This window comes from Ursus americanus, chromosome 14 (assembly GCF_024610735.1).
Source record: "Ursus americanus isolate L20-20 chromosome 14, mUrsAme1.1.p, whole genome shotgun sequence".
In the NCBI taxonomy this organism is placed as follows: Eukaryota; Metazoa; Chordata; class Mammalia; order Carnivora; family Ursidae; genus Ursus; species Ursus americanus.
This window is the reverse complement of record NC_142140.1, coordinates 44,654,330-44,681,071: the sequence shown is the minus strand read 5'-3', so window position 1 is coordinate 44,681,071 and position 26,742 is coordinate 44,654,330. Positions and strand designations below refer to the sequence as shown.

The 26,742-nt window shown below is 58.9% G+C and overlaps 2 protein-coding genes across 9 annotated transcripts in view; both read left to right on the top strand.

The window, feature by feature from the left end:
* The window catches only part of MYO9B (myosin IXB), an 85,472-nt gene extending 64,270 nt beyond the window's left edge, over window positions 1-21,202 (top strand). For 6 of the 8 annotated variants that reach the window (XM_087867181.1, XM_087867177.1, XM_087867180.1 and 3 more), the window contains 26 exons: window positions 958-997; window positions 2,104-2,226; window positions 3,081-3,161; window positions 4,373-4,483; window positions 5,804-5,926; window positions 7,004-7,153; window positions 7,231-7,397; window positions 8,084-8,986; window positions 9,753-9,825; window positions 9,994-10,118; window positions 11,711-11,844; window positions 12,075-12,265; window positions 13,515-13,613; window positions 13,722-13,895; window positions 13,995-14,036; window positions 14,222-14,333; window positions 15,173-15,246; window positions 15,617-15,809; window positions 15,915-16,043; window positions 16,331-16,436; window positions 16,718-16,849; window positions 17,773-17,896; window positions 18,317-18,364; window positions 18,711-18,853; window positions 19,511-19,638; window positions 19,759-21,202. In XM_087867181.1, coding sequence (XP_087723307.1) covers window positions 958-997; window positions 2,104-2,226; window positions 3,081-3,161; window positions 4,373-4,483; window positions 5,804-5,926; window positions 7,004-7,153; window positions 7,231-7,397; window positions 8,084-8,986; window positions 9,753-9,825; window positions 9,994-10,118; window positions 11,711-11,844; window positions 12,075-12,265; window positions 13,515-13,613; window positions 13,722-13,895; window positions 13,995-14,036; window positions 14,222-14,333; window positions 15,173-15,246; window positions 15,617-15,809; window positions 15,915-16,043; window positions 16,331-16,436; window positions 16,718-16,849; window positions 17,773-17,896; window positions 18,317-18,364; window positions 18,711-18,853; window positions 19,511-19,638; window positions 19,759-20,174 — 4,141 coding nt within the window. In that variant the 3' untranslated portion in view covers window positions 20,175-21,202. The remainder of the gene's footprint in view (window positions 1-957; window positions 998-2,103; window positions 2,227-3,080; window positions 3,162-4,372; window positions 4,484-5,803; window positions 5,927-7,003; window positions 7,154-7,230; window positions 7,398-8,083; window positions 8,987-9,752; window positions 9,826-9,993; window positions 10,119-11,710; window positions 11,845-12,074; window positions 12,266-13,514; window positions 13,614-13,721; window positions 13,896-13,994; window positions 14,037-14,221; window positions 14,334-15,172; window positions 15,247-15,616; window positions 15,810-15,914; window positions 16,044-16,330; window positions 16,437-16,717; window positions 16,850-17,772; window positions 17,897-18,316; window positions 18,365-18,710; window positions 18,854-19,510; window positions 19,639-19,758) is intronic. The other 2 variants (XM_087867178.1, XM_087867179.1) reach the window with 2 other exon arrangements.
* Window positions 21,203-22,308: 1,106 nt separating this feature from the next.
* Window positions 22,309-25,568, top strand: USE1 (unconventional SNARE in the ER 1). The gene is made up of 8 exons (XM_045778753.2): window positions 22,309-22,792; window positions 23,137-23,186; window positions 23,340-23,418; window positions 23,509-23,661; window positions 24,186-24,198; window positions 24,640-24,667; window positions 24,948-25,122; window positions 25,369-25,568. Exons 1-8 carry the CDS (start codon window positions 22,625-22,627, stop codon window positions 25,549-25,551), a joined length of 849 nt encoding a protein of 282 aa, XP_045634709.1. The 5' UTR covers window positions 22,309-22,624; the 3' UTR covers window positions 25,552-25,568.
* Window positions 25,569-26,742: the final 1,174 nt, after the last annotated feature.

Genomic DNA, 26,742 nt, shown 5'->3' with positions numbered 1-26,742 from the left:
GCAGACTCCCCGCTGAGTACGGAGCCCGACATGGAGTTTTGATCTCACAACCCATGAGATCACAACCTGAGCCGAAACCAAGGGTTGGTCGCTTCACCAACTGGGCCACCCAGGCGCCCCTCCTCAGCTGGTTTTAAAAATGAGCCAAGCTGCAAGTTGTGTGGGTTTGGGTTTTTTTTTTAAGATTTTATTTATTTATTTGACAGAGAGCACAAGCAGGGGGAGCGGCAGAGGGAGAGGGAGAAGCAGACCTCCCGCTGAGCAGGGAGCCTGATGCAGGACTCATCCCAGGACCCTGGGATCATGACCTGAGCCCAAGGCAGACGCTTAACCGACTGAGCCACCCAGGCGTCCCCAAGCTGCAAACTTAAAAAAATGTTGTTTGTCTGCAAGATTCCATGAAGTGTCTGAGAATAAGAGCCGTAACCCCTGCCCGTGCCCAAAAGATCGGCTTTTGTCTTTTCCATTGCACCAGCATGATTCTAAAATGTACTCCTACCCAAGCCCCATTTCAGTTTTTTCCGGGCAGATCCCCCCACAGCCTGCCAGGGGGTCCTGCAGGGGCTCTGTGGGCCTACTTGGCATTTCCCAACGTGTAGAGAATAGAGCCAGGACACCTGGTAGGCGCCAGAACGGTGGTGGGTCCCTCCGAGCTCCACAAGGGGCAGTCCACTGTCATTTTCTGAGACCTGTCAGCTCCCCCGTGGCTGACCTCTCACAGACGCACGTTCTGCCCCGCCGGGGACCAGCAGCCCTGAGCCAGATGCTCCTGCGTGCATGGGCTGGGCCCACCAGGGCCTCGGAGAGGCGGCGCGGCGGCCTCGTTGCACTTGTGCGCCCTGACTCTGCTTTCTCTGCTCTCGCTCCGTCTAACCCGCGAGGCATGGCTTGCTGAACTAACCCGGATCCAGACACCGTGTTCCTTCTGTTCACAAAAAATTTTTAATATTTTGACAGGAAAAGTAAAGGTATCAAACAAAAGCAGCTCATTCCAAAGGTAAACATTCGCGACACCGCCCAAGGCCACCTTGCTTTTGCCCGTCTTGAGAGCACCTTACTCAGCTTGCTTTCTGGAAGATAGGGGGCCAGGGGAGGGGGGCGAGGCACTTTTCACATCTCCATCTTTTTAGTTCCTTCCTCTTCCCGCCATCACCGCCCGCTCCCCTCCAAAAATAATTTCTCCAATCGAAGTGATTTGGAGCGGTTTTGGGTTTCCCGGAAGCAGGGCGTGTGCTGGGGATATTTGCACAAGCATGTTGACAGGAGCTCCCAGGAGGAACCTGAGAAGAGGTGGGGAAACAGGCTGGGGCAGGGGGAGGACTGAGCAAGGAGGCGGGCTCGGCCTGATCCCACGGGAGCCGAGGAGTGTGAACAGCACCAAAGAGCTTTTCCTGCCCAAAGGCAATGGGACCCTCCTGTCCTGACTTTGGGGGTCTTTAGCTACCAGCTATCTCCGGAGGGCAGCACGGGATGCAGCACCTCCCAGGCGTTTCTGGGAGAGGAGGCCCTTCAGCCAGGGAAGTCCCACCAGGAAGGGGGGCAACCATGTGTGGCCAGTAGCCTGGACCCCAGCAGCTGGCCTCGGGTGAAGTGCACCCAGCCTCGGTCTAGTCTCCACGTACAATGTGCAGACAGATTGTGAGATGTGCAAAAGGGAGAAAAACCTAGCAGTCTGGCCAACAGATGGGACAGTGCTAGTTTCTCTTGTGAGCTGATACTAAGGGTTGGCACACATGGGGGAACCCGCCAGAGAAGCTCCTGCAAAAGTGCCAGGGACTTGGCGCCCCTGGAGGGGTCACGTCCAGGAGGAAGGTGACACTCTGGAGCTCTTGGCTTCTGGCCATCCGGGCTGCAAAAGGGGCCGTAATCAGTCCTCCCGGAGCTGGGGCCATGTGTGAGGCGTAGCGCAGGCCCAGCCCCAGGGCTGCCCCTGCCTCCTGCCAAACCCACCAACCCCTGCCCTCCAGCAGCACTGTCCTGAGACTGATCCTAAGAGCTGCTGCCCCTGGGAGCATAGTCCTGGCTCCAGGGCATCTATGATGCCTCCCGGTGCCCATTGGGGCCCCCCAGGAGGGCAGGCCAGACCCCATGTGTCTGTCCTAGAACCTGCTGGACTCCAAGTCCCTGAAACTCATCATCAGCATGACTCTTCACGATCGCACCACCAAGTCCCTGCTGCACCTACACAAGAAGAAGAAGCCGCCTAGCATCAGCGCCCAGTTCCAGGTAGGCAGCCCAGAGAGGCCGGGGGTGGCGCCGAGCTCTGCCTGCTGCTCTCGCGCCTTGGCCACAACAAACCCGACAAATGGTTATTCTAGGGCTTCCTGCCCTCGGCGTTGTTTGATATTTGGGGCTGGATCATTCTCCACGGTGGGGACCATCCTGTGCATTATGGGACACACGGTAGCATCCTCTGGTTGTGACAACCAAAAATGTCTCCAGACGTTGCCACATGCTCTGGGGGGGTGGGGCAGAATCACCCCCGTTGTGAACCACTGAGTTAAAATAGCAGGTGAGCCCATTAAGGCGACCACTGAACTGTGTTGTTAGATCATGTTTCCCTTTTTTCCCTGGCTGCCAGGAAGCTCAGAGGCACTTTTTTTTAAGAGGGGCCCAAAGGCTGCTGCTGATCCTTACTTACCATTCATTACCTTTTTTGTCCCTTTCCTCTTTCCTCAGTCTGAGTCTTTTGTGCCCACCTTGGCATGTTTTGTAATACCCTCACCTGGGAGCTCCTGCAAATCCTTTTTGTAAACAGCAGACCAAAACCAAAACCTGTGCTTCTTTCTGAGGCTGACCAGCATTTTAAATCCCCAGAAGGAGTTTATCTGGTCCCACCCACCCCCAACATTCCCACTGAGACAAAAAGCTGGGAGACCCTAGGAAGATGACAGCTGTCAGTGCTGGGGACCCCACAGCTCTTTTTAGGGCTCCCAGAGGTAGTGCAGCCTCCAGTCAGAACACCCAGCTACAACCTCCCATGTTCTGCATCAGTGATGTCAGCGAGTGACCTGGGTCCCCTCCCACTGAGCAGCTTGCCTCTGGGGGTCTCAGCTTAAGGTTTCTCCCTCTTTCCCCAGACGTCCCTTAACAAGCTCCTGGAGGCACTGGGGAAGGCGGAGCCTTTCTTTATCCGCTGCATCCGTTCCAATGCCGAGAAGGTGAGTAGCTCCCATGTCTTCCGGGAGGTGAAGGCCAAAGTCTGGCAGCTCAGCAGGGCGTGCTCCTGTGTTGCTGTGGCCTCTTGGAGGGCCAGGAAAAGTCTCAAGGAACCAAGTGTTCACACAGTTTCCAGGAACCATAAATGGCCAGCCTGAGGTGGAGGGGGTCCGGCAGGAAGCAGTGAGGGCAGCCAGGTGCCAACCAACAGCAGGGACCTCATCTGAAACGTGGAGGAGCCCTAGGAGGGACAGCTCAAGCACGCTGTTCGGTACATCCCCAAGTCGGCCAGCATAGAAAATGTGCCAGAAGGGAGGGTCATGCAGCAGAAGCATAGAGCCTGCTGTTCATTTGATCTGAAAGTTTCTAGAAAGACTCACGGAGCTCCAGTGGTGGCTCAGCCCTCGCTGCCAGGTTTCCTTTGCCCCGTGGGTCCACTGGCCATTCTGCCCCCTTGAGGACTTTGCTGGGGGCTATTCAGGATCTGAGCCTACCCCCTTTGCCTCTACTCTTCCCATTTCCCTGGCTTTCCCCTGCTCCTGGGATGCTCTGTCAACATCCAGAGCCCAGCTTCTCCCTACCAGGTTCTGCGGTTTCTGTTGTCCTGGGCAAAAATCCTCCTCTGGGCCTTCACCCGGCCATTCCCTGCCCATTTCTTCCTCAGGACTCAGCAGGGTCCCCTCACCTGTTAGACCCTTTCCAGGGGGCCCTGGCAGTGTCTGCCCTATTCACATACGCGCCCAGCTCCCACCTCCAGACCTTACTTCCTCTGGGCCGAATCCCTAGTATGTACCCCAGGGCCTGGCGCAGAGTATGAGCTCAGCACCAGGTGTTGATCGGAGGCCTTAAGAACTCTTTGCAGCACATCGTCTTAACTTAACCAGTAAGAAGGCACGTGTCTCCCAGACACCAGGGAATAGAGCAGATCAGATGCCAGATTTTCCAGGAGAGGTGAATCCCTTAAGCACCACTGCCGAGCAGCCCCACCTCTTTATTCCAAAAAGAAGGTCTGGAGCGAGGAAAGATGGGTCCCCCGGGTGGCCATGGCTGCCATGCTGGGACTGTCCCGACCCGCCGGAGCCCGCCTTTGCTCCCCGACCGTGCTCTTGTCTGGAATCCTGCAGGACCTTGCCCCACAGCTCCCCTTCCCCGGCCGCGGACGCTTCGTGGTCCAGCAGCGGGCTGTGTCCTGACCGCCCCTACCCCGTTTCAGAAAGAGCTGTGTTTCGACGACGAGCTGGTGCTGCAGCAGCTGCGCTACACGGGCATGCTGGAGACGGTGCGGATCCGGAGGTCAGGCTACAGCGCCAAGTACACGTTCCAGGTAGGCGGCCCCCGCATGGCTGTCGTGACGCGGCAGGGGGCCGGCCACCTCCCTCTCTAGAGAGTGCTGCTCTGGAACATGAATCCAGGGGGTCACCTCACACCAGGGTTTCTCCACCCCAGCACTGTTGGCATTTATACCAGATTATTCTCTGTCGTTGAGGGGGTAGGGAGCAGCAAGTGTCCTCAGAAGAGGTGGCTGGGCCCAGGCCAAGCCCGGAAGGATACAGAGGTGTCGAGCCATGCTGGGAAGAGGGTGTTCCACAAGCAGATCCCTGCACAGCTCTGCCCTCTGTTGACCATCTTCAGTGACACATGTTTTTATACCCATCTCTTCTATTCCTCCAACCAGCAGCAAGTGGTCCTGGTTCCTCTTTTGCCAGGGAGGTGGTAACTTCAGAGATGGCTCCCTGGGGTTTTTAGAAACACAAAGGATCATTAGTGATCTCAAATTAGTGAAGCCCAAACTGCTAGAGCAGTTTCTCGACCGCAGCACCATTGACCCTGGGGGCTGCCTGGTCATTCTTTCGGTGGGGGCCGCCTTATACATTATGGGACATTGAGCGGTATCCCTGGGCTCCACCCACTCGATGCTGGCAGCACCCAGCCTTCCCAAGTTGGGAGAACCCTGGGTGTCTCCAGACATCGCCACACATCCCCGTTGGGAAGCCGGCCTGGGCTGAGAACCCATGGCTCCTGCCCTGAGCTGGCATCCCCAGTGTGAGCACTGGAGTCAGCACTGGGCCTAAAGCTAGAGGTGGTGGCACCTGGTTCCCAATCCAGCTGTACGCATATGGCCTTGGGGACATGGCTGCATCATGGCACACCTCCCTTTTTCTCATCCCCAGAATGGAAATACCATCTCTGACCCTGTAGATATAGGAAAAGCAAAATCACAGAAATGGGAGGAAATGCCGGTGTATTTTACTAATGCTTAGTTCTTAAAAATTTGAGATTTATTTACAATAAAAATTTACTGTTCTTGTAAAAGCTGTGTCTCTCCAGCTGTGATTCAGCTCTCGACTTAGCCATGGACCGTGAGCCCCCCAAAGGCAGCCCAGTTTCCTGACCACCCCCAACAGTGCCAGCACTGGCAGGCCCTTAAGAGCCACTCACCAAGGAACTGAAAGACGCAGTGGTGTGGGGAGGGCGGGTCTTTCTGAAGCTTTAGGCTGTTTCAGAGAGCCTGAGATTCTCGCTTTGTCAGTACCGTTCCGGCTTTGGAAACTTGGCTTGGCCAGGGAGTCCCTGGAGTGTCACATCCTTGCCGGTGCTGGAAACCCTCCACAGAGACTCTCTTCTCTTGGCCCAAATCCTGCAGGATTTCACAGAGCAGTTCCAGGTGCTGCTGCCCAAGAACGCCCAGCCCTGCAGGGAGGTTATCTCTGCCCTGCTGGAAAAGATGGACGTGGACAAGAGGAACTACCAGATCGGGAAGACCAAGGTCAGGGCTACCGCCTATCAGGGTGGGGGGACCACAAACCGACACCCCACCTCCCACCACACACAGGGTCCTCCCATGGCCTCAGGTCCCAGGCCACACGCTGAGAGACAAGGGGCTCTGCCGAGGAAGTGTCTTTCTTGGGGCCCAGCACATTCTTTCTTCCCAGAAGGCACAGGGGTGCATCTCAGGGGCGGGGCTCGGGCATCACTCCCGTTTCCCACTCCCTCACACGGCCCAGGGTTCCTGCGGGGTGTTCAGAGGCCACTTGCTAGCTTTTAGTGTCTGACAGAAGGCTTCCTTCTCTGGTGTTCCTTTCAGACACCGTCTACCAGTTCTAGGTACGTGCTGGTTGTTTCTTACTGTTGGGGTGCCAGCCGTTGTCCTTGTCCAACAAGGGCTAAGGTTAGCTCCCGTTAGGGCCTCATCTGATGTGAAAAGTCCCTTCCTGTTCTCCAGCAAGCTAAAACTCGAGTTACCACGTGACCCAGCAATTCCGTTCCTGGGTATGGACCCCAAAGAACTGAAAACGAAGTGGTTAAACAGATCCTTACATGCGCATGTCCGTAGGGGCACTAGTCACAATAGCCAGGTAGAAACAGCCCGTGTGGTCCATCAGCTGATGAACGGATTCCAAAACTGTGGGCCATTCATATGAGGAAATATTGTGTGGCCCTGCTACACGCTATGTCACGGATGAGCCTTGAAAACACTCTGAGTGAGAGAAGACGGACATGAAAGCCTACCTTGCGTGTGATCCCGTGTATATGAAACGTCCAGGAACAGGCAAATCCATAGAAGGCGGATCAGGGGTTACCAGGGGCTGGGGCAGAGAGGGAAGGGGGAGTGACTGCTCACGGGGATGGGGGTGGAAATGTTCTGGAGCTCGATGGCGGTGATGTTTGCACAATGTTGTGAACGTACCAAATGCCCCTGATCTAAATTCATGTTACAAGAATTCTCTCGACATATTAAAACCCGTTGGTCAGGTCAGTCGGCACACCAGCTTGGTCTCACACATTTCTGGGGCACAGGGATTCTGGGGGCTGCGCTGACCCCTCCTGTGCCCACGCCCACCAGGTTTTCCTGAAGGAGACAGAGCGCCAAGCCCTGCAGGAGACGCTGCACCGGGAGGTCGTGCGGAAGATCTTGCTCCTTCAGAGCTGGTTCCGGATGGTGCTGGAACGCCGGCACTTCCTGCAGATGAGGCAGGCAGCCATCACCATCCAGGTACCGCAGGGGCCCTGCAATGGTTCTGGGTCCTGCCTGGGTCCTGCGCAGTCCCTGAACGCTTGCTCCACCCGCAGGCCTGCTGGCGGTCCTACCGCGTCCGACGGGCACTGGAGAGGACACAGGCCGCCGTGTACCTCCAGGCTGCGTGGAGGGGCTATCGGCAACGGGTGGCCTACCGGCGTCGTAGACAGAGCATTATCCGCCTGCAGAGCCTCTGCCGGGGTCACCTTCAGCGCAAGAGGTGAGCAGAGCAAGGCCACCCCTCCCATCCCTCCCCCAGCCCCCACCCTGGCCCTGAACATCACCCAAACGCTGCCTGAGACGCCACCTGGCCAGTGGAGCCACCAGGACTTCATTTTAGGTGAGGGAATCTGGGAGGGGCTGTCAGGAGTCTGGCCACCTGGACACACACGGCCCCAGAGAGATGTTCCAGGGCTGGTGGGCAGCACCTGTAGACGAAGACCGAGGTCACTGTTGGCGGGACTTGGTCCCTGCCAGGGACCTCCCTCACTGTCTCCACCCACCCTGGGCCCGCTGATGAAACAGCTGGCTTCAGGGGTGGAGGGTTCAGGCTGCTAAGACCAGCCCGTGGCGGGTGCCCCTCACCCCATGCTTATATATGAAGCTCAGGCATCCACCCGGCCAGGGACCCCAAAGGAATTTAGGGGTTTCTTAACAGATCCCCCCCACAAAAGGAAGACCCAGGGCAGAGGTGGCCGTGACAATAAGGGGCCACCTCCTCTAGCTCCCTTTCCTAGCTGAGGCATTTCCACCTTTCCCAGAAGCCTTTCTGAGGGCCAGGGTTACCCCACTTGGCAGGGGCAGAGCCTGGCCACCAGCCCGGGGGTCCCTGACACCCCGGGTGGATTCTGGAAACGACGTGCACGTTTGTCCCTGAACCCGCCCCCTTTACTCTTCTCACACCAGCTTCAGCCAGATGGTCGCAGAGAAGCAGAAGGCTGCAGAGGAGAGGGAAGCCCAGCAAGCCGTGAGGGAAGAAACGGCAGAGGGCAGCCCGGGCCAGGCAGCCAAGCAGCAGCAGGTGCCCAGGCAGGACCCAGAACCATCGGAGGACAGGGAGCATTCCCTGGAACCCGAGGTGTGGCCAAGCGAGGAGCCCCTGGCAGAGCGCTCCCAACCAGAAAAGGAGGTCCCCAGCCCGGAAAAAGCTCTCCCACCCCAGAAAACTGCAGCTGAAAGTCATGAGAAAGTGCCCAGCAGCCGGGAGAAGCGCGAGTCACGGCGGCAGAGGGGGCTGGAGCACGTGAAGCTCCAAAACAAACACATACAGTCCTGCAAGGAAGAGAGCGCTCTCAGAGAACCTTCTGGAAGGACTGTGCTAGAGCAAGAGGAGAGCCTCCCAGAAGACAGAAAGGAGAACAGAGAAGACAAAAGCCCTTCAGACTTGGGGACAGAGACAGAGAATGCTTCTCAGAAGGAGCCTGAGGAGCCACTGCAGGCCATGCTGGCCAGCCAGCTCTCTGGAGAAACCCTGAAGGTGCCACAGGGTGGGGACCTAACGCCTGGCCACGTGGAACGGCCAACCAGCCTACCCTTGGACAGTAGGGTCAGTGTGCCGGCCCCCAGCACCACCCCTGAGACCCCCAAGGACAAGGGCAAGCTGGGGGGCGAACTGAGGGCACAAGACAGGCCTGAGAGCCCTGGAGGCTCCACCCAGATCCAGCGGTACCGGGACCCAGACTCTGAGCGGCTGGCCAGCGCCGTGGAGCTGTGGCGGGGCAAGAAGCTGATTATTCCTGGTTCGAGCACCATGCTGAGCCAGTCCCTGGACCTCAGCGAGCGGCACCGGGCCACTCTCACACCCACAGAGTAAGCCCCGGGCCCTCCTTTGTCTGAACACCATGGGTGCCAGGCTGAGTTGGGTGGGCAGCGTGGAGGCATGCACAGAGGCCTAGCAGTAGGACCCAGGCAGTGCCACATGTCCCCAAAACGTGAGCTCTGTGCCTGCCCGAGAGCCAACACCGGCTGTGTAGGAGTCCCGAGGAAGGAGGAAGGAAGGAGGGACAGGGGAACGTGAAGATTTGGCATCTGCCAGGAGCCACGGAGCCTGGGGCCAGCTGGGACCCTGAGTCCTCTCCCCGACCCCCACCCCATAATGAGCTGTGTTCACACAGAAATCCCCTGGCTTTGTGGGAGGCAGCCTGTCAGGACAACATCCCACTCCCCGGTCTGCCTGGGTTTCCGTGTCCTTATCAGAGAAAAGGGGTGATTACCTTCACCCAGGAATTGAAGAAGGGGTTCAGCTCTTGACCCACTCTGCCTGACCCTTAGTTGGCTACATACCGGTGACCCCGAGTTCCCCAGCCCCTCCTCCCAGAGGCCTGCTTAGCCAGAGGGAAGAAGAGATGGAAGAAGATGCAGGCCTTCTGCCAGGCTGGGCTTTCTCGGCCTCTCACGACACCTGTGGCCGGCTAGTTCTCTGGGGTGGGCTGTCCCCATGCACCATGGAGGGTGGAGCAGTAACCCTGCTCTCCACCCACAAGATGCCCAAGCCCCTCCCACCCGAGTCAGAACAACCAAAAACATCTCCTAACTTGCTCTTGTAAATAAAAGCCACGTTTCTGTGATCTCGCAGGGAGCGACGCATTTCCTTATCCACGAGTGATGTCTCCAAGCTCCTCCCGTCCCCATCCCAGACCAAGATGCAGGTAAAGCTTCAGGCTGCAGCTCCCACCCTGGCTGCCCCGGCTCTGCCCAAAGTGCAGCTTAAAAGAGAAGGGAAGTTGGTGGATGGACGGCATGGTGAGCAGAGCGCCCTTGCTTTCCCTCCAGCGAGTCCTGCCTGCCTTTGCTCACCCAGCCCTGTTCCCTTGCAGCCTTCTATAGAAACCGTGGACGGGGAGCCCAGCACCAAGAAGCTGGCCGTCCAGAAGAAGAAGTCAGGCGACACATCTGTCGGCACAGACTCCGGGCTGTCCCCAGGCCCCCAGGCCGACTCTAAGTAAGTGTGAGCTTTGGAGGGGGCTCCGGTCACCAGAGGATGCCCAGGGTCCCTGCCAGGACCCGCACATCTCAGGGCTGTCTCATTTCCTAAACTGATGGTGTTTATGAAGCACAGTTGGGCAGGTGTTCCCAGTCTAGGATAAGTGGCCCCTCACAGAGCCCCGGTCGTCACCTCCTCGTGCTACTGTGGCCTCGTGCCAGCGTCATGATTCCCACTGCAGCCTAGAGCCAATCTGGGTCACCTCCTCTGGGTCCACAGATAGACAGTCTCCGTTTGGCTTTTTATCCATCAGAACTAGCTCCCGGCTCCCCCTACCTCCGGGGCCCCTCCTGGGTCCCTGGAGAGAAGAAATTGGGCCAAGGCTCTGGCCCCAGAAAGCCCCTGCAGAAGTGCTCTAGATGGTTCCATCACAGGAGCAGAGAGGATGGGCCATGGGACAGGGGAGCTTTAATCTGAATGCAGGGACAGGAGGCTGAGGAAGGTCTAGAACGGGCTCACAGAGTGCCCACCACTGCGGGGACACCCCACCACCAAAACGAAGCACCTCAAACCAGGGGGCTTCCAACAGCTGGAATTCCCTGCTCACAGTCCTGGCGGACAGGAGTCCAAAATGAGGGTGTTGGCAGGGCCGCCCCGCCGGAAGCTCTAGGGAAGGGCGCTCCTCGCTGCTTCCGCTTTTGGGGGGCTCCAGGCATCCTCGGCTTGTGGCTGCACCACCCTTGATCTCCACCTGCATCTTCACAGGACCTTCCTCTCTCCTCTGTGTTTTCTCTTTCTGTCTCATAAGGGTGCTGGTCCCTGGACGTAAGGCCCGTCTGGGTCATCCAAGATGACCTCATCTTGAGGCCTTAGTCCATTTGGGCTACTGGCACAAAACCACCACAGACGAAGTGGCTTAAACTCTAGACATATCTTCTGGGGGCCACAAGTTCAAGGTCAAGGCACCAGTATGTGCTGGGGGCCACTTCCTGGTTCATGGATGGCACCTTCTCACTGGGGCACCACGTGGCAGGAAGGGCCAGGGGGCTCCCCGGGGCCCCTTTGGTAAGGGTACCCATCCCATTATGGGGGCTCCACCCTCGTGAGCTAATCACCTCCCAATACCATCACACTGAGGGTACAACTTCAGCGTATAAATTTGGGGGGAGACAGACATTCGGAGCGTGAGACGTAGTACTTAGTCCCATCTGCAAAGACCCTTTTCCCAAGTACGATCACACTCACAGGTCCTGACATGAGCACACCGACACATCTTCCATGGGGCACACCACTCGGCGCATACTTTTTCATTCTTTCTGATTTTCTTTCCTAAAACTCAGGCCCATAAACACACATAAGGGGGCAGAGGGTAGTTTCATTTTTTTTTTTAATATGAAAATGGGCTCACGCTGTAATGTCTGCACTGTGTCTGCTTTTTCACCTGACTCCCCTGTCAGTTCACGCAAATCAGTCTCAATTTTAGTAGCACCTTCCGTGGATAACCAAGCAAAGGGTGATTTTTCTCTTTATAGTAAGATGACCTTTCCTTCAGCCTTGCTTCTGTTGGTGCTTCTCGAGACTTAAACGAAACTCCTTACTTTCTCCTACAGATCCACTTTTAAAAGACTTTTCTTGCATAAGAATAAGGATAAAAAGTCCAGCCTGGAGGGGGTGGAGGAAACCGAGAACACAGTGCCCGGGCACACTGTGGTAGAAGCCACCACCACAAAAAAGAATCTAGAAGGTTGGTCGCTGGCGGCCTCAGGGATGGAGGGCAGAGCCACCAGGGTCCCTAGGGACATGTACTGGGCACAGAGCTTCGGGGCTGGTCCTGGATCGCCCCCCCCCCCACCAACCCCAGGGTGCTTTCTGACTGCAGACCCCAGCTTGCAACAGGGCAGGGTCCTGCTTGTCTGCGTGTGGGACCCTGCTTCTCCCGGAACCCAGCTCACCAGCTGCTCCTTCTCCCTCCAGCCTCCTCCAGCCACCAGCACCGCCACCCAGCAGGCGAGAAGCACGCCAAGGAGCCAGGAGGCAAAGGGAAGAAGAACCGAAACCTCAAGATCGGCAAAATCACAGTGTCAGAGAAGTGGCGAGAATCAGTGTTCCGCAAGATCACGAACGCCAACGAGCTCAAGTATCTGGATGAGTTCCTGCTCAACAAGGTGGGTCGTCCTGGGGCAACTATGGGGTTGGGGGCACACGCGGGGTGAGACCTAGGCCTCCCCAGGAGAGTTGTCACCACCCGGTACTCTCGGAGCCGCCACACCAAGGCCTTTAGTGTGCCAGGAACAGAAGATCCAGCGGCACCATTCCAACACAGAAAGTTCCAGAAAGCAGTTGACCTTGGCTCTTTTACTGCAAACTTCCACCTGGACTCACGAGAGAATGTTTATACGCTACCTTCATGTTGCTCACCGTGGATATTTACATTTCATGTGAAAAGGCAGTGGTGTCTTGGGGCGCCTGGCTGGCTCAGTCGGTAGAGCATGTGACTCTTGATCTCAGGGTCGTGAGTTCAAGCCCCTTGTTGGGTGTACAGCTTACTTTGAAAAAAAAAAAAAAGTCAGCGCGTCTGATTACAGGGGCTGCGCAGAACTTGTGGAACAGTGTTACATCCGGGGTACCTGATTCTGGGACACGCCTGTCCCAGGGGCCTCAGGCAAGGGGTTGTGGCCTGGGCCGGCGTCATCCGCCGCACCTGTGCGTGCAGGTTGGGCACGAGGCAGATGCACTCGATCCGGCAGTACCTGCCCGGGAAGTTCAGCATCTGCTGTTTGAAGACACTCTGTGTGTCGTCTCCCAGCGCCCTTGGGAGCCTGTTTTCTCTCACACGGACGGAAATGGAAGTACCTGGAACTAGGAGGGCACCAGCCACAGCTGAGTCCCACTGGGTGACTCCGCGGTCCTGCAGCCTCGCTGTGGCTCAGCCCTGGCCGTGAACTCATTTTGTTTAGAATACACTTTTACAAAACGCATAGGCTGTCAGGGCAGATGCTGACTGAGCACTTAGTGTATACAGCGGAGGCGAATCGGTCACCACGCACGCATTTGCGGCATGGCTGTGTGTGGTGGCAGGAGGGGCCTCAGGGACGGTTGTGTCCCAGGGGGCCGATGGCTACATCTGCAGATGTTTTTGGTTATCATGACTGGGGAGTGCTGCTGGCATCGGGTGGGTGGGGGCCAGGAGTGCTGTTCCACACCCCCAGTGTAATCCAGCCCCAAATGTTTGGGTGTTTAGTTTAAACCTGGACTGAAGGGATTGGAAAGACCAGGATTAGCCAGAGGGCCTGGAATTTTTTCCTGGGATCCCAGAGGAGCCAGGGAAAGACTTGGGACAGAGCAGAGCAGCCGGCAATCAGATGCCAAGCCTGAGGTAACTCCAGGTCAGGGCATGTCTCTCTCCTTCTCCAGATAAACGACCTGCGTTCTCAGAAGACTCCCATCGAGAGCTTGTTCATAGAAGCCACCGAGAAGTTCAGGAGCAACCTCAAAACCATGTACTCCGTCCCCGTACGTGCAGCCCCCAGCCCTGGGGAGGACCCCTGTGGGGACCCCCATGCCCTTGCCAGGGCACCCCCATCTGTCTGTCCCATGGGGGTCACACCTGCATCCCCGCAGAACGGGAAGATCCACGTCGGCTACAAGGACCTGATGGAGAACTACCAGATTGTCGTGAACAACCTGGCGGCCGAGCGCGGGGAAAAGGACACCAACCTGGTCCTCAACCTCTTCCAGTCGCTGCTCGACGAGTTCACCCGCGGGCACACCAAGAATGACTTCGAGCCGCCCAAGGTTGGTGGTGCCACTTCGGGGACAGTGGGGGCGGCGGGCAGCGGGAGGTGGAGGTGTTCCCGGGGCCCTCACTGGCTCCGCCTGTGTGCTCCCTCACAGCAGAGCAAAGCGCAGAAGAAGAAGCGGAAGCAGGATCGCGCCGTGAGTATTTGGGCGCGTGCGAGCGTGTGTGAGCGTGTTTTCCCGCCCCGCCCTAGGGGACCCTGGTCGTGAACATGAACCTCGGCCCTGAGGTGCCACACGCCGCGTTCAGGCTGGGCAGCCTCACGGTGAGAGCGTGGAGGGTTTCCCCTCGCCGCTGAGCGCCCTCCCCCGTGGCCCCCCAGGTCCAGCAGCACAACGGGCACGTGTTCGTCAGCTACCAGGTGAGCATCCCGCAGTCGTGCGAGCAGTGCCTCTCCTACATCTGGCTCATGGACAAGGCCCTGCTCTGCAGCGGTGAGTGCTCCTTACCCCCCCAACCCTCCACCAAACCTCCTGACCCTCCCACCATGCCCCCTGATGCTCCACGACACCCCCTCAGCCCCCACCACGTCCCCAACCCCTGAGTGTGCACCAGGGCCTTCACTCAAGCCATGGGGTGAAACTTTCTGGAACACTGCCCTGGCCACGCCTCACCCACTCAGTCCTCCCAGTCACCCTGAGGCCCCCACCCACCTCTGCACCCTGCCCTCCACACACCCACCTCAGCAGATTACCCCATGTCCTACCTCCCAGCTTACGTGCACGCTGCTCCTGCTACCTGAACAGCCAGCACCTCCCTAGACCCCCGCAGTCCCTCCCCCATGTGGCAGGCAAGGCCAGTCAGCCCCAGGGGACCCCTGAGACACAGACGCAGCCCTAGCTGACCCAGCTGCCAGGAGGGTCTGGCCCTGGGCGCAGTCAGTCGGGTCTCTGGCGGTTATGGGCTCCTGCCGTGATCAGCCGGGCCTCTCTTCCGCCCAGGGCCTCCTGTCTCCTCAGTCCCTGTGTATCCCCCTATGTCTGTCACCAGTACTCAGACAGTTGTCACCGTCCTGAGACAGGGACGGTGCCCCCTCATTTTTGGTCTCAGATGGCTTTCTCTCTCAAGGATGGCCCCCCCCAAACCCTGCTCCTGTCCCATTGGCCAGGCTGTCTGTCACCACTAACTGTCACCAGCTGTGAGCATCTGCCCACATGGCTTCCTTGCCTGGGAATTGGGGCAGAAATTCGTATGTCTCAAGTTCAGAAGCCTGTCCGTGGGAACCTGGGGCCCTCGATGCACCATCTGTGACCTCCCCCCCATGACCTTCTAGTGTGCAAGATGACCTGCCACAAGAAGTGTGTACACAAGATTCAGACCTACTGCTCCTACACATGCGGGAGCAAGGTGAGCAGCCCCCAGGGCCAGGAACTTTCCAGAACACCTGGGAAGGCCATCCCAAGGGATGGGGAGGAGAAGGTGTGCTTGGTGCCAGGCCAAGGCTGGGTGTCAGCAGGGAGCCGACAGGAGGGCTGGTCCAGAGCCCCTTGAGGTCCCCGAGGCAGGGCTGGGCTTAGGTGCATCTCCAACCCCCAGGCCTGCTCCTCCCTCCTCCAGGTGGAGGGAAGCCTCCAGCTCTGTGCACAAGGGAGGCCGGGTCCCAAGCGGCCAGGGAGCTCACCTCCCCAGCTGGGCACCCCCAGCAGCCTGTAGGGCGGATGAGGGGCAGGGAGGGAGGGAGCCCACACAGACCTGACCCCCACCTCTGGTGTTACAGAGCGAGCCAGGTGCCGAGCCAGGCCACTTTGGTGTGTGCGTGGACAGCCTGACCAATGACAAGGTCTCCGTGCCTATTGTGCTGGAGAAGCTTCTGGAACATGTGGAGATGCACGGCCTGTACACCGAAGGCCTCTACCGCAAGTCAGGCGCTGCCAACCGCACACGGGAGCTACGACAGGCACTGCAGACAGGTGGGTGTCGGGGGCAGGTGGACACCGGGGCGGGGCGGGGGGCTCAGGCACTGCCCTCCTGCCTGCATTCACCTGCCCCCCCCCCCCCGCCCGGCCTCCCCGCAGACCCCGCAGCCGTCAAGCTGGAGAATTTCCCCATCCATGCCATCACCGGTGTCCTCAAGCAGTGGCTCCGAGAGCTGCCGGAGCCGCTCATGACTTTCGCCCAGTACGGCGACTTCCTCCGAGCCGTAGGTGAGTCCCACAGCAGCAGCAGGGAGGGCAGGCGGATGGCCACGGTGGGGGTCGGAGCCACGAGCGCTCACTGTGGCCAGTCGGGAAGGCACAGCTGAGAAACCAAGGCTCGGAGCAGCTGGCCTGGCGCAGGTGCCTAGCTGAGGGCTGGGCCGGGACCCCCCCCTCCGTGGCCCTGCAGCTTGCCACGCACCCGTCCCAGCCCGCACGCAGCGGGAGGCTCCCCTACAGCCTGGGAACGCGTCCGGGCCAGGCCTCCAGGGAGCTGACGGCCTGGGCCCTCCTAGAGCTGCCGGAGAAGCAGGAGCAGCTGGCCGCCATCTACGCCGTGCTGGAGCACCTGCCCGAGGCCAACCACAACTCACTGGAGCGGCTCATCTTCCACCTCGTCAAGCAAGTGCCTGCCGCCTGCTGTCTGCGGGGTGGGGGTCCCCATCCGGAGCCCCGCCGCGGTGTGCCTGGGGCCGGCGTTCTCTGGTGGTTCTGCCCCAAGACCTGGGCCTATGTTCGGGGGTCTGGGAGGCTCTTCTATGGTGATGCCTCTCCACCCCTGCCCACCTCCAGGGTGCGGCGGCCCCGTTCCCGCGGCGGCCCCGTTCCCGCGGCAACCCCAGGGCTCCGGCCTCGGGTCTGGGGGCTTCCCTGGCCACCCCTAACTGCCGCTCACCACGCAGGGTGGCCCTGCTGGAGGACGTGAACCGCATGTCGCCCAGCGCTCTAGCCATCATCTTCGCACCCTGCCTCCTGCGCTGCCCCGACAACTCTGACCCGCTGACCAGCATGAAGGACGTCCTCAAGGTCACCACGTGAGTGCTAGGTGCCGGGCACCACCACCACCCCCCCCCGCAGTTCCCCCAGCAGCTAGGGCCACCCTGCCAAGTGCTTTTGAGGCTAAAGAACACAGAGGAAAGGAGAAAGTCCTCCTGTCCAGTTGCAGGGTGAGGGGCAGGCGGGGAAGCCCGACGTCCTTGGCCTCCAGTAGCAGCAAGAGCTGTCAGGAAAGAAGCAGCTGTCTGAGGGTCTCTTCTGCCCCCGGCACCATCTTCAAAAGTTTTCAAAGAGTTCTTCCAAAAAACTCGGAAGTCGTCAGATGTCAGTGACTAAGAGGATACTGTTTAGGCTTCAAGTTGTAAAACTAAGAACCTGTCACCCTAAGTTGTTTCTTGTGTGGTCCTGACACTACCCGGGTAGTGAGAGATTTGCTTCCAGCCTCTTCCAGCACCTTCTTTGCTCCCTTTTTTCTTATGCGGCTGTGATGATGGAAAACCCTGAGTTGTGACTGCCTCTCCATACGGGCTGAGGAGCCTGCCCCCCCACACTTAGCGCTCCCGGCGCACCTCCTGGAGCCCTAGGGGTGGGTGGCCTGCAGCCCCTGCGACAGGTCACGCAGCCTCCCTGTTCTTCATACTTCTGTGTGCCGCGGGGTAATCCCCGCCCTGCAGGGGGCTGTGAGGGACTGGTTCACTTTGATCCGCGGTGCTGCGTGTCCTCCTTCAAACCGGGAGGCTTGTTGAGACCTGGCCTCAGGCTCAGAAAGGTGGAGTGAGCTGCACAAGGTCACCTAGTGCACCGCCACGGGGATGGGAGCCACGGCCCACAGCTGTGTCTGTGACCCTGCCTGGTCCCTGGGTCTCTGTCCCGGGCCCCGGTCTCCAGCCAGTGCCTCCCTAGACGCCAGGCCTTGACGCCGGCCAGCCCACGGACGGTCACTGAGTCCCCTTCCCTGCAGCTGCGTGGAGATGCTCATCAAGGAACAGATGCGGAAGTACAAGGTGAAGATGGAGGAGATCAGCCAGCTGGAAGCCGCGGAGAGCATTGCCTTCCGCAGGCTCTCCCTCCTGCGACAGAACGCTGTGAGCGCGCGGGGCTTGGGTGGCGGGGTGGGGTCTTACTTCTCCACCCCTTGCACACCCTGCATACTCTTGGCCACTAGCCGCCTGGCCAAGGGCCTCATGGGAGCATGGTCGGGGGCCAGTTTCCCCACATCGGCTAAATGACCGCCTTCCTCGCTCAGCCTCATGCTGACTGCCCCTCGAAGGGCAGCAGGGGACCTGTCATCCACTCACTGATAGTTCGGGTCATCCTCCAGCCCCTTCCACAGGGAAAAATCCCCACCACTGAAGTGGCCCCGCACTGGGGCTGGGGGACTTACAGGGGCAGGTCCTGGGCTCCCATGGGAGGACCCTGTCCTTGTCCCCGCAGTCCGATGTGGCTCAGTGCCCATGTGGTGGTCGTGGCCCTGTGTGGTCACCCTCTGTTCGTCTCTTCCCCAGCCATGGCCTCTCAAACTGGGGTTTTCGTCTCCCTATGAGGGGGTCCTGGTAGGTACACGTTCCGTGGGCCCGCCCTGCATGTCTCCGGGTGCAGTGCATGCTGGGTTCCCCTCGTGCCCATGGTCTCATAAGATAGACAGCATGTCCTAACCTTCTGGAAGTGCATGCTGGGGGAGGCCTGCTGTCTGCTGACCACCTGCGCGGAGGATGACTAATCAGCCAAGCACCAGCCACTCGGTCCCCACGTGATCCCGGGAGCAGCCTCACTAAGCCCACCCTCCCACATGAGAACTAACCCCCCCCCCAAGCTGTTCACACCACCCTCTCCCCTCCCGGGAGCACCAGGCCCACGCACCCAGAAGGGCCAGCCACACCTGCCGCTTCTCTGTCGTAGAACAAGAGCCCCAAGGCCCGGGCGAGCAGTGCTGGTGGCCCGGAGGAGCTGGGGGTGCTGCCGGAAGAGGAAGTGCCCAGCGGCGACGAGGACCGTGAGAAGGAGATCCTCATTGAGCGGATCCAGTCCATCAAGGAGGAGAAGCAAGTGTCTCTGTCCCCTTTCCTCCCTGGGCTATGCCATCCGGCCCCCATCCCCAGGCCCCTCTGCATAGCGGATGTGGCCATTAGGAGGCTGACGGGCTAGGCTCATTCCCATCATCCGGTCCCTGCCTTATGGGGGAGCTGCTGTCCTAAAATGCAGCCTAGGGCTCTCTTTCAACGCCCTGCTTGACCACCGGGGTCAGCAGAGGAGTAGTGCCCAAACTTTGTCTTCTAGTTGGTTTTAGCTAGGGTGACCAATTAATCTGTCACCCAGTCAACATGTGAGTGTGAGTAGGGACGCCATTAACATTATGCCAGGAGGACAGGTGTGACCTGGGCCACTTGGCCACCCTAGTCTTAGGAACAGGGTAGAGCACTCTGGCAGAGGGAACAACGCTTGCAAAGGCCCTGAGGCAGGAGCCTATCACTAGCTCAGTACAGGGCCAGGTGGACGGCTTCCCTCAGCAGCCTGACACAGTCCTCCCCGGAGTTTCTCTGGGCCAGGTGTGATTTGGGGATGGGTGCCAGGGGTGCTGAGGGCAGGGACTCCCATCCAGGACTAGGAAGGCCCGTTCCGCCCCCTGCTGGCCTGGCACTCTTGTTGGTGGTCTTTCACCCTGGGAACAGCCTTGGACACCATGATCCCCTACCCCCCAGGGAGGACATCACCTACCGGCTGCCGGAACTGGACCCTCGGGGCTCCGATGAGGAAAACCTGGACTCAGAAACGTCGGCCAGCACCGAGAGCCTGTTGGAAGAGCGGGCCGGGCGGGGGGCCTCAGAAGGTCAGTATTAAGGCCGTGTCTGCTTTTCTCCTTCCCATGTCCACCACCGGCAGGCCCGGGGGCAAGGGTCCATCTACTGGCCCCGAAGCTGCAGTAACCCTGCCATCTGTCTCTCAAAAGGGCCCCCCGCGCCTGCTCTCCCCAGCCCCGGCGCGCCCGCCCTGAGCCCCCTCCCCGTGGCAGCCGCCCCTCCACGACGAAGGCCGTCGTCCTTCGTGACGGTCAGAGTGAAGACCCCCCGGCGGACCCCCATCATGCCCACAACCAACATCAAGCTCCCACCCGGCCTGCCCTCCCACCTCCCCAGCCGGGCACCGGGTGCCCAGGAGGCTGCTGCCCCAGTGAGGCGCCGAGAGCCGCCTGCCCGCCGCCCGGACCAGGTACACTCTGTGTATATCACACCCAGCGCTCACCTGCCCGTGCAGGGCACACGGGAGCCCCTGGATGAGGACGACCAGCCTCCTGGGGCCAAGCGGAGGTACTCAGACCCCCCGACCTACTGCCTGCCCCCCACCTCGGGCCAGGCCAACGGCTGAGGGCCCACAGTGCCGGAGTCCCCGCGAGTCTGAGGACCAGCCGGTGCCAGAGCTGGGCACTGAGCTGCAGAGCCAGCGTTTGGCTGAGAAGGATCCCGAATGAAAAGCTCCAAGACAATGTGAGGTGGGCACCAGCCCCAAGTGCAGAGTCCAAGCAGGGAGAGGCCAGCCAATGCCCGGCCGCCCTTGCTGAGCCCCCACGCCACATAGATGCGCCCACCCAGAGCACCAAATCATGGTGGGCGGCCTGGCAACTGGCATCTCCCACTTCCCTCTTTGTTTTATATGGTAACTGTTTCTTTGTGCGTGGTTTACATAACTTTAAACTGTAACAGCCTTAACAAGAGACCAAATTGTTTTTTATACGTGTATGTACAAACTTTTATATTAACGCCCTACATCTCCCTATAACCTGGACTTGAGTCTTCAGAGCAAAGCCTGCATAGCCGCCGCACGTCGGGGGCTCAGACCCGCCCTGAGGACGGCCTAGGGCCCACAGTCTGAGGACCGGGGCCTTGCACAAGAGATTTGGACCGTTGGGGCCCCCGACTGCCCCAGGTGTGTCTCAGACGCATCCCTTGGCCAGCTGGCATGCATCTGAGGGAGTGTTGGAGCCTCTCTGAGGATCAGGCTGGTGGCGGGAGTCAGGACACGAGGGGCTCAGTCGGCAGCCTCCACCTGCAGCCTCCACCACAGACCTCACATCCCAGGGAGACTTGAATGTGGCTATCACTTTTCTGTCCACCGTGCCCCGGACTCGGGAGGCCAGAGGAGGCCACCCTCGGCACACTGCCCACTCTGTGTGGCCAACAGGAGCCACGACTCAGGACCACTCTCAGGCGGGGGGTGGGGCAAGGCCTGGGGTTGGACATTCCTCCTGGTCAACGGTGACAGCCTGGGGATCTCTGGAGTTGGGCTCCCCCTCTCTCAGGCTTGGCTCACTCCCCAGACACATGGCCACAGGTCTGGGACGAGAGGTGCCCCAGGTGCCCCACAAGCCATGCAAAATAAAAAGTGCCTGAAAGGTGTTTGCGTGCAGTTCCTGCTCAGACTGGGTTCAGAGTTCATTGGAGGAGGAGAGGCTGGCAGGTGGGGGTCCACCCAGTGGCATTAGCCAAGAGGGGTGGGGTGGTGCTGTGCCCCTTGTCAGGGAGGACCTGCGTTGATCCTCTAGCAAACGCTGCTGTTGGAATTTCACATGAACTCCTCACACTAGGGTGGTGTTCTTGCGGGAGGTGCTTATTCATTGATCTAGAGATGGCGGGCGGGGGCAGGGGTTGGCAAAGAGGCTGTTGTCCTGGGAGCTGCCTCCTGTTGCCCTGTTTTAGCACCCAGCCTCTCCCCAGCTAGGGCTTAAATGTCAGCTACAAGGGCCATCTCCCTATGAAGGGATCAGCTCCTGGTGGGCCCAACAGAGCCAGAATCCACACACCCCCACCATCCCCTCTCAGACCAGCTCCCAGGCTGCAATCAGATGGGCAGTTGTGGGAACCTGCTGGCAGGTGGGGCCCGTGGGTCTGGGGTGCGGGGACAGCGAAGAACCCTAGTCCAGAGGGCACATGAGGGAGAGCTGGGAGGCTTGTTGGAGGCCACGCATTTGGGATGGGGTAGGGCTGGGATTCAGAGCCTGCCGCCATCTGCCTCTACTGACCCCTTCATCCACGTAGTATTTTGCAAGGCATCAGGCCCACTTGTGTGGCCAGGATACAGGTGACTAAAGGGGTGGGAAGAGGGGTGAGTGCCGCATGCCACACTCCAGTCCCTCCCAGTCCCTCCGAAGCTCCAATCCTTACCCAGTCCTCCGCAGGCATATGGGCCGGTGTGTGTGGGGGGGGGGGGGGTGTCACAGGATGGGCCTTGACTGCCTGGGGACTCAGGGGGGGGGGGTCTCTCCATGGGGGTCTGGGTGTTAAGGGTGATCCTGCCCCACCTCCTACCCCCAGAGCTAGCTAATGTCCCTCCTTGAGGCAGGCTTTGTCACACCACCCGTTTCCCAAAGGAGGAACCGGGCCCAGAAAAGTTAAACTTCCTCAGGGCCACTGCGGGGGGTGGAGTCAGAGTCAGACCCGGAAGCTTATAACCACAAACTCTGGATGGGCCCCTAAGCCTTGGGTTCCTTAGTCCCAGGCCCGTACCCCGGGAAGAACGGGGGAAGGCTGCCTGGATATGGAAGAATTCAGCGTGGGAAAGAACCCAAGCAGGAGTGGGCGTGGGGGAGGATTTTGAGTAGGAGGAAAGGAATAGACAGAGGACATACTGCACATGGGCCTGACATCGAAGGACCGGTCCTTTTAACCCTTCAGGAAGGGTTAAGACGCTTGAGGGGGGAAAACGCGATTCAGCCCTGAGTGAATACAGACAGGCTACTGCCTCTCCTTGAAACAAAACATTAGTTCCGCCCCAAAGATGCAACAGCGAATGAGTGGCGGACGCGCCCGGAAGAAGCCCAAATGAGGACACTTCCGCCCCTCTCCAAGATGGCGCCGGCGGAAGGGGCAGGATACCGCCGAGAGATGATGGCAGCGTCGAGGCTGGAGCTGAACCTAGTACGGTTGCTGTGCCGCTGCGAGGCGATGGCAGCGGAGAAACGGGACCCGGACGAGTGGCGTCTGGAGAAGGTGAGGGAAATCTGTACTGTCAAGCAAAGCCCCACTCACGGACTGCGGCGTCAGAGGCTAACGGCCACAGGGCCCTACGCCCCAGACCTAACAGCCGCTCTGACCACGCCCCTTCCGGCCGGCTCCGCCACGTCCACCTGCGGCTCCCGCCCCATTCCCTCGAGTTCAGCTAGCCCCGCCCCCTGGCACGTGGCCCCTCCCCTTTCAGCCCAGCCCCCGTCCTGGCCCCGCCCCTTGTTGGCCCCGACGCCCCCACCCCTTACCCCCACCCCCACTTTGAGCAGGACAGGGAGGAGTGGGAGGGTGTGGCAAACCAGGCTTACACCCCCACTTTCCTTCCCTAGTACGTGGGAGCCCTCGAGGACATGCTGCAGGCCCTGAAAGCCCAGGCAAGGTGAGAGCAGGCACTACTGGGGCTTCAAAGCTGGGATGGGAGTCGGGGCCAGGGCCGGTTCCTGTTGGGGAATCCCTGTGCTCCAGCTCCTGCTGAGACCCTTCCCGCTAGGAACAGTGGGCAGGTTTTCTTTTTCCTCTTCTCGCCTTCCAGCAAACCAGCCTCCGAGGTGATCAATGAATATTCCCGCAAGGTAGATTTCCTGAAGGGGATGCTGCAGGCAGAGAAGCTGGTGAGCCGGGGTGCTCGACTTCCTCAGCCCTCATCACACTCACCTGCCCAGGACCTGCCCCTTTGGTGACCCCTTTTCCCTCTCCTGCAGACCTCCGCCTCAGAGAAGGCACTAGCCAACCAGTTTCTGGCCCCTGGCCGTGTACCCACCACAGCCAAGGAGCGTGTGCCTGCCACGAAGACCGTGCATCTGCAGTCTCGGGCTCGGTACACCAGCGAAATGAGGAGTGAGCTTCTAGGCACGGTAGGGCTTCCTCCCTGGTCCCTGGGAACCCTTTGGTCGGGACAGTTTCATGCGTAGGTGTGGCCAGAGCAACAAATGCTGGCAGGTGCAGGGACCCCAGGGGGCCCAACAGCCTCTGCCCTGGGCCATCAGTTGGCTTCCCAACAGAAAGGCCAAGCCAGGAATTTGCTGAATGTATAGGAGTTTGGTCCAAGGCGAAAATGGCACATATCTAGTTAAGCCCCAGAGTTGGCCCAGAGCAACAGATAGGCGAGTTTGCCACAGATAGATGACTTTATCTCATCTTGCCACAAATAGACAAGTTTTTCCATCTGTAAAATGAGATGACAAGTGTCTTTTTAAGCATTTTATGTGGATCGGGTAAACTCTTCAAAATATGAAGAAACTGAGGCCCAGAGGTCATGGGACTTGCCCGGGGCCCTGACTGAGTGTGTGTTGGGGTGGGGGGGTTCTGAGAGCAGAAAGGACAGTTTGGGGGGACAGGACAAGGTAGGTGACTTCATGCCTCTCTGTTTTTCCCATAGGACTCTGCTGGAGGTGAGTCGCCCTGAGTGAAACAGGACTTGAAGCTTAACTGTCACGCTGCCTCATAGCCTTCACCTGGCTCCCCCAGGATCTTCCACAGCCCAGGGAGCATAGCCCCAGGGGTGTCACCTAGTTATGCCTGATGAGGGTGCCAGGACAAAGGAGCTGGTCCCCAGAGGAAATAAAGCTGGGTACTCCCAGGCCACAGGGCCAAGGTTAGGCCAGCAGAAAGGACCTGGGGCCCGGGGGAGCCCAGATAGGGGTGAGGAAAACTTCTTGAGAGAGAGGGCTTTTGAGCTAGGGCTTTGAAGCATGATCAGGAGCTCACTGGGCAGCTGACTAGATGGGAAATGATATTATGAGTAGCAGACACATCGCAGGCAATGGTTAGGAAGCCAGAAAACAGGAAACCAATTCTCTTCTTCTTCCTGCTTTGCCTTTTTTCACTTCCAGATCCCCAGCTGGATCTGAGGAAGAGAACGTGAGTGTCTTCAGCCTTTGGGTTGGGGGGAAGGTGCAGCTGGACAAACCTTGGGCCACTGAGGCACCTAACCATGAGGGCCCCCACAAGCATCCAAGCCACCGAGCAAAAGCCACTTCGGGGGATGCTCTTCCTAAAAGCCAAAGTAAAGAAGGGGAAACGGAGCCCCAAGCAGGGCCGTGGCTAGAGCTGTAATCTCTGGGTTCCTTGGGAACATGTTGGTCTCTTCCCCTCCCCCACCCCATCTCATGCCCACCTGTCCCCCCATGTATGAGGTCAGCGGGGCGGCAGGGCCCAGACCAGGGGATGAGAAACAGTCGGCCGCCGAGCTAGACCTCGTCCTGCAGCGACATCAGAACCTCCAGGAGAAGCTGGCGGAGGAGATGCTGGGCCTGGCCCGGAGCCTCAAGACCAACACGCTGGCCGCGCAGAGCGTCATTAAGAAGGACAACCAGGTGTGAGGACTGTGGGAACTTTCCAGCCTCTGCCCTGGGACATCCAGGAAGGCTTCCCAGCCTAGGGGCATTGTGGCCAGGGCTTTGTTGGATGATAGAAGTTTGATAGAAGGCAAAGGTGGAATACCCAGCAGAGGGCACAGTACCAGCAAGGGCCTAGAGAGCAGTCTTGCCCCCCTGGGTGGCAGGGAGAGGCCACACTTGGAGGCCGCAGGGCTGTTGACACGCTCCCCACCTCACCCACAGACCCTGTCACACTCCCTCAAGATGGCTGACCAGAACCTGGAGAAGCTGAAGACGGAATCGGAGCGGCTGGAGCAGCACGCGCAGAAGTCGGTCAACTGGCTGCTCTGGGCCATGCTCATCGTGGTCTGCTTCATCTTCATCAGCATGATCCTCTTCATCCGCATCATGCCCAAACTCAAATAAAGACCCGTCCTGGCCCACCCTGGCTGCCCTCCGTCTGCCCTCCGTCTGCCGTCCACCGTGTCCAGCGCTGCCCTTCGGGCTGGGCAGCAGTATGGGAGGGTCTTTGAAGGTTCCTGAGAGCCACAGAAAACACATGAGCAGGAGAGGAAGGTCAGTCTGGAAGGCGTAGTGACGCAGCAAACTCCCCCTCCAGTTCCCCGCTGGTACCTACCCCGCACCGGAAAAGGCCAGGCCCCAAGAAGCCGCAGGAGCCCCCAGGCTGGTAGAGTCAGAGCCAAACACTGCCTTCAGCCCTGTGCGGTTCGGGTGAGGCTGGAGGGTGGGGGAGAAACGGGGCTGTGTCTGGAGGCCAGCCTGGTGAGGGAGCATCAGGGCTGGGCCTTCCGGAGACTGAAGGTGATAATTCAGAGACAGGATTTAGTCCAGCCATGACCTGAGCTCTCAGGAAACTAGAGTCTTTGCCAGATCATTCAACAAACACATGAGGGTCTGTGGAAACTGCCCTGCCAAGGTCATAGCCTGATCATTTCAGATGAGAACTGCGTGGGCACTACTCCAGAACTGGGACCCTGGAAGAGGTTGTAGAGTGAGAGTCCCAGGAGAACCATTGGTCTTGGGCTCTGCTCGCCCTCACATCAGATGTCAAAGGCGAAGCCTATGAAGGGGGGTGACCAAGGGAGCTCAGTGAGGGAGGCTGGGCAGGTGACAGGTGCACAAGGGTGTTTGTCCCAGACCCGTGGGAGTGTGAGTGGGCACTATGGGGACAGGCATGGAAGTGCCCACGTGGACCCCCGTCAACATAGGTGCAAAAACACCAAGTAAAACTTTTCATAAGCTCTAATGGCAACTTTTAAAACATAGATCTTAAGGGGCACCTGGCTGGCTCAGTCAGTAGAGCATGCAACTCTTGATCTCTGGGTTGTAAATTCGAGCCCTACTTTGGGTATAGAGATTACTTAAAATCTTTGAAGAAAAAAAAAAAGTAGATCTTCAGAAGGCTCACACTTAAGATGGAGAGATGGTTCAATAGGAAGTTTGTTAATAGCCACATTAATGCATCAGGAAACAAAATCATAGGGTGAAATGGTACTTTGTACGGTTCAGTATCCATTACTCAACATCTCTCAATAAACAATAAGCCAAGATAGATATTTTCCTCATTTAACTGCAAAATCTCAAGCCAAAGACAGC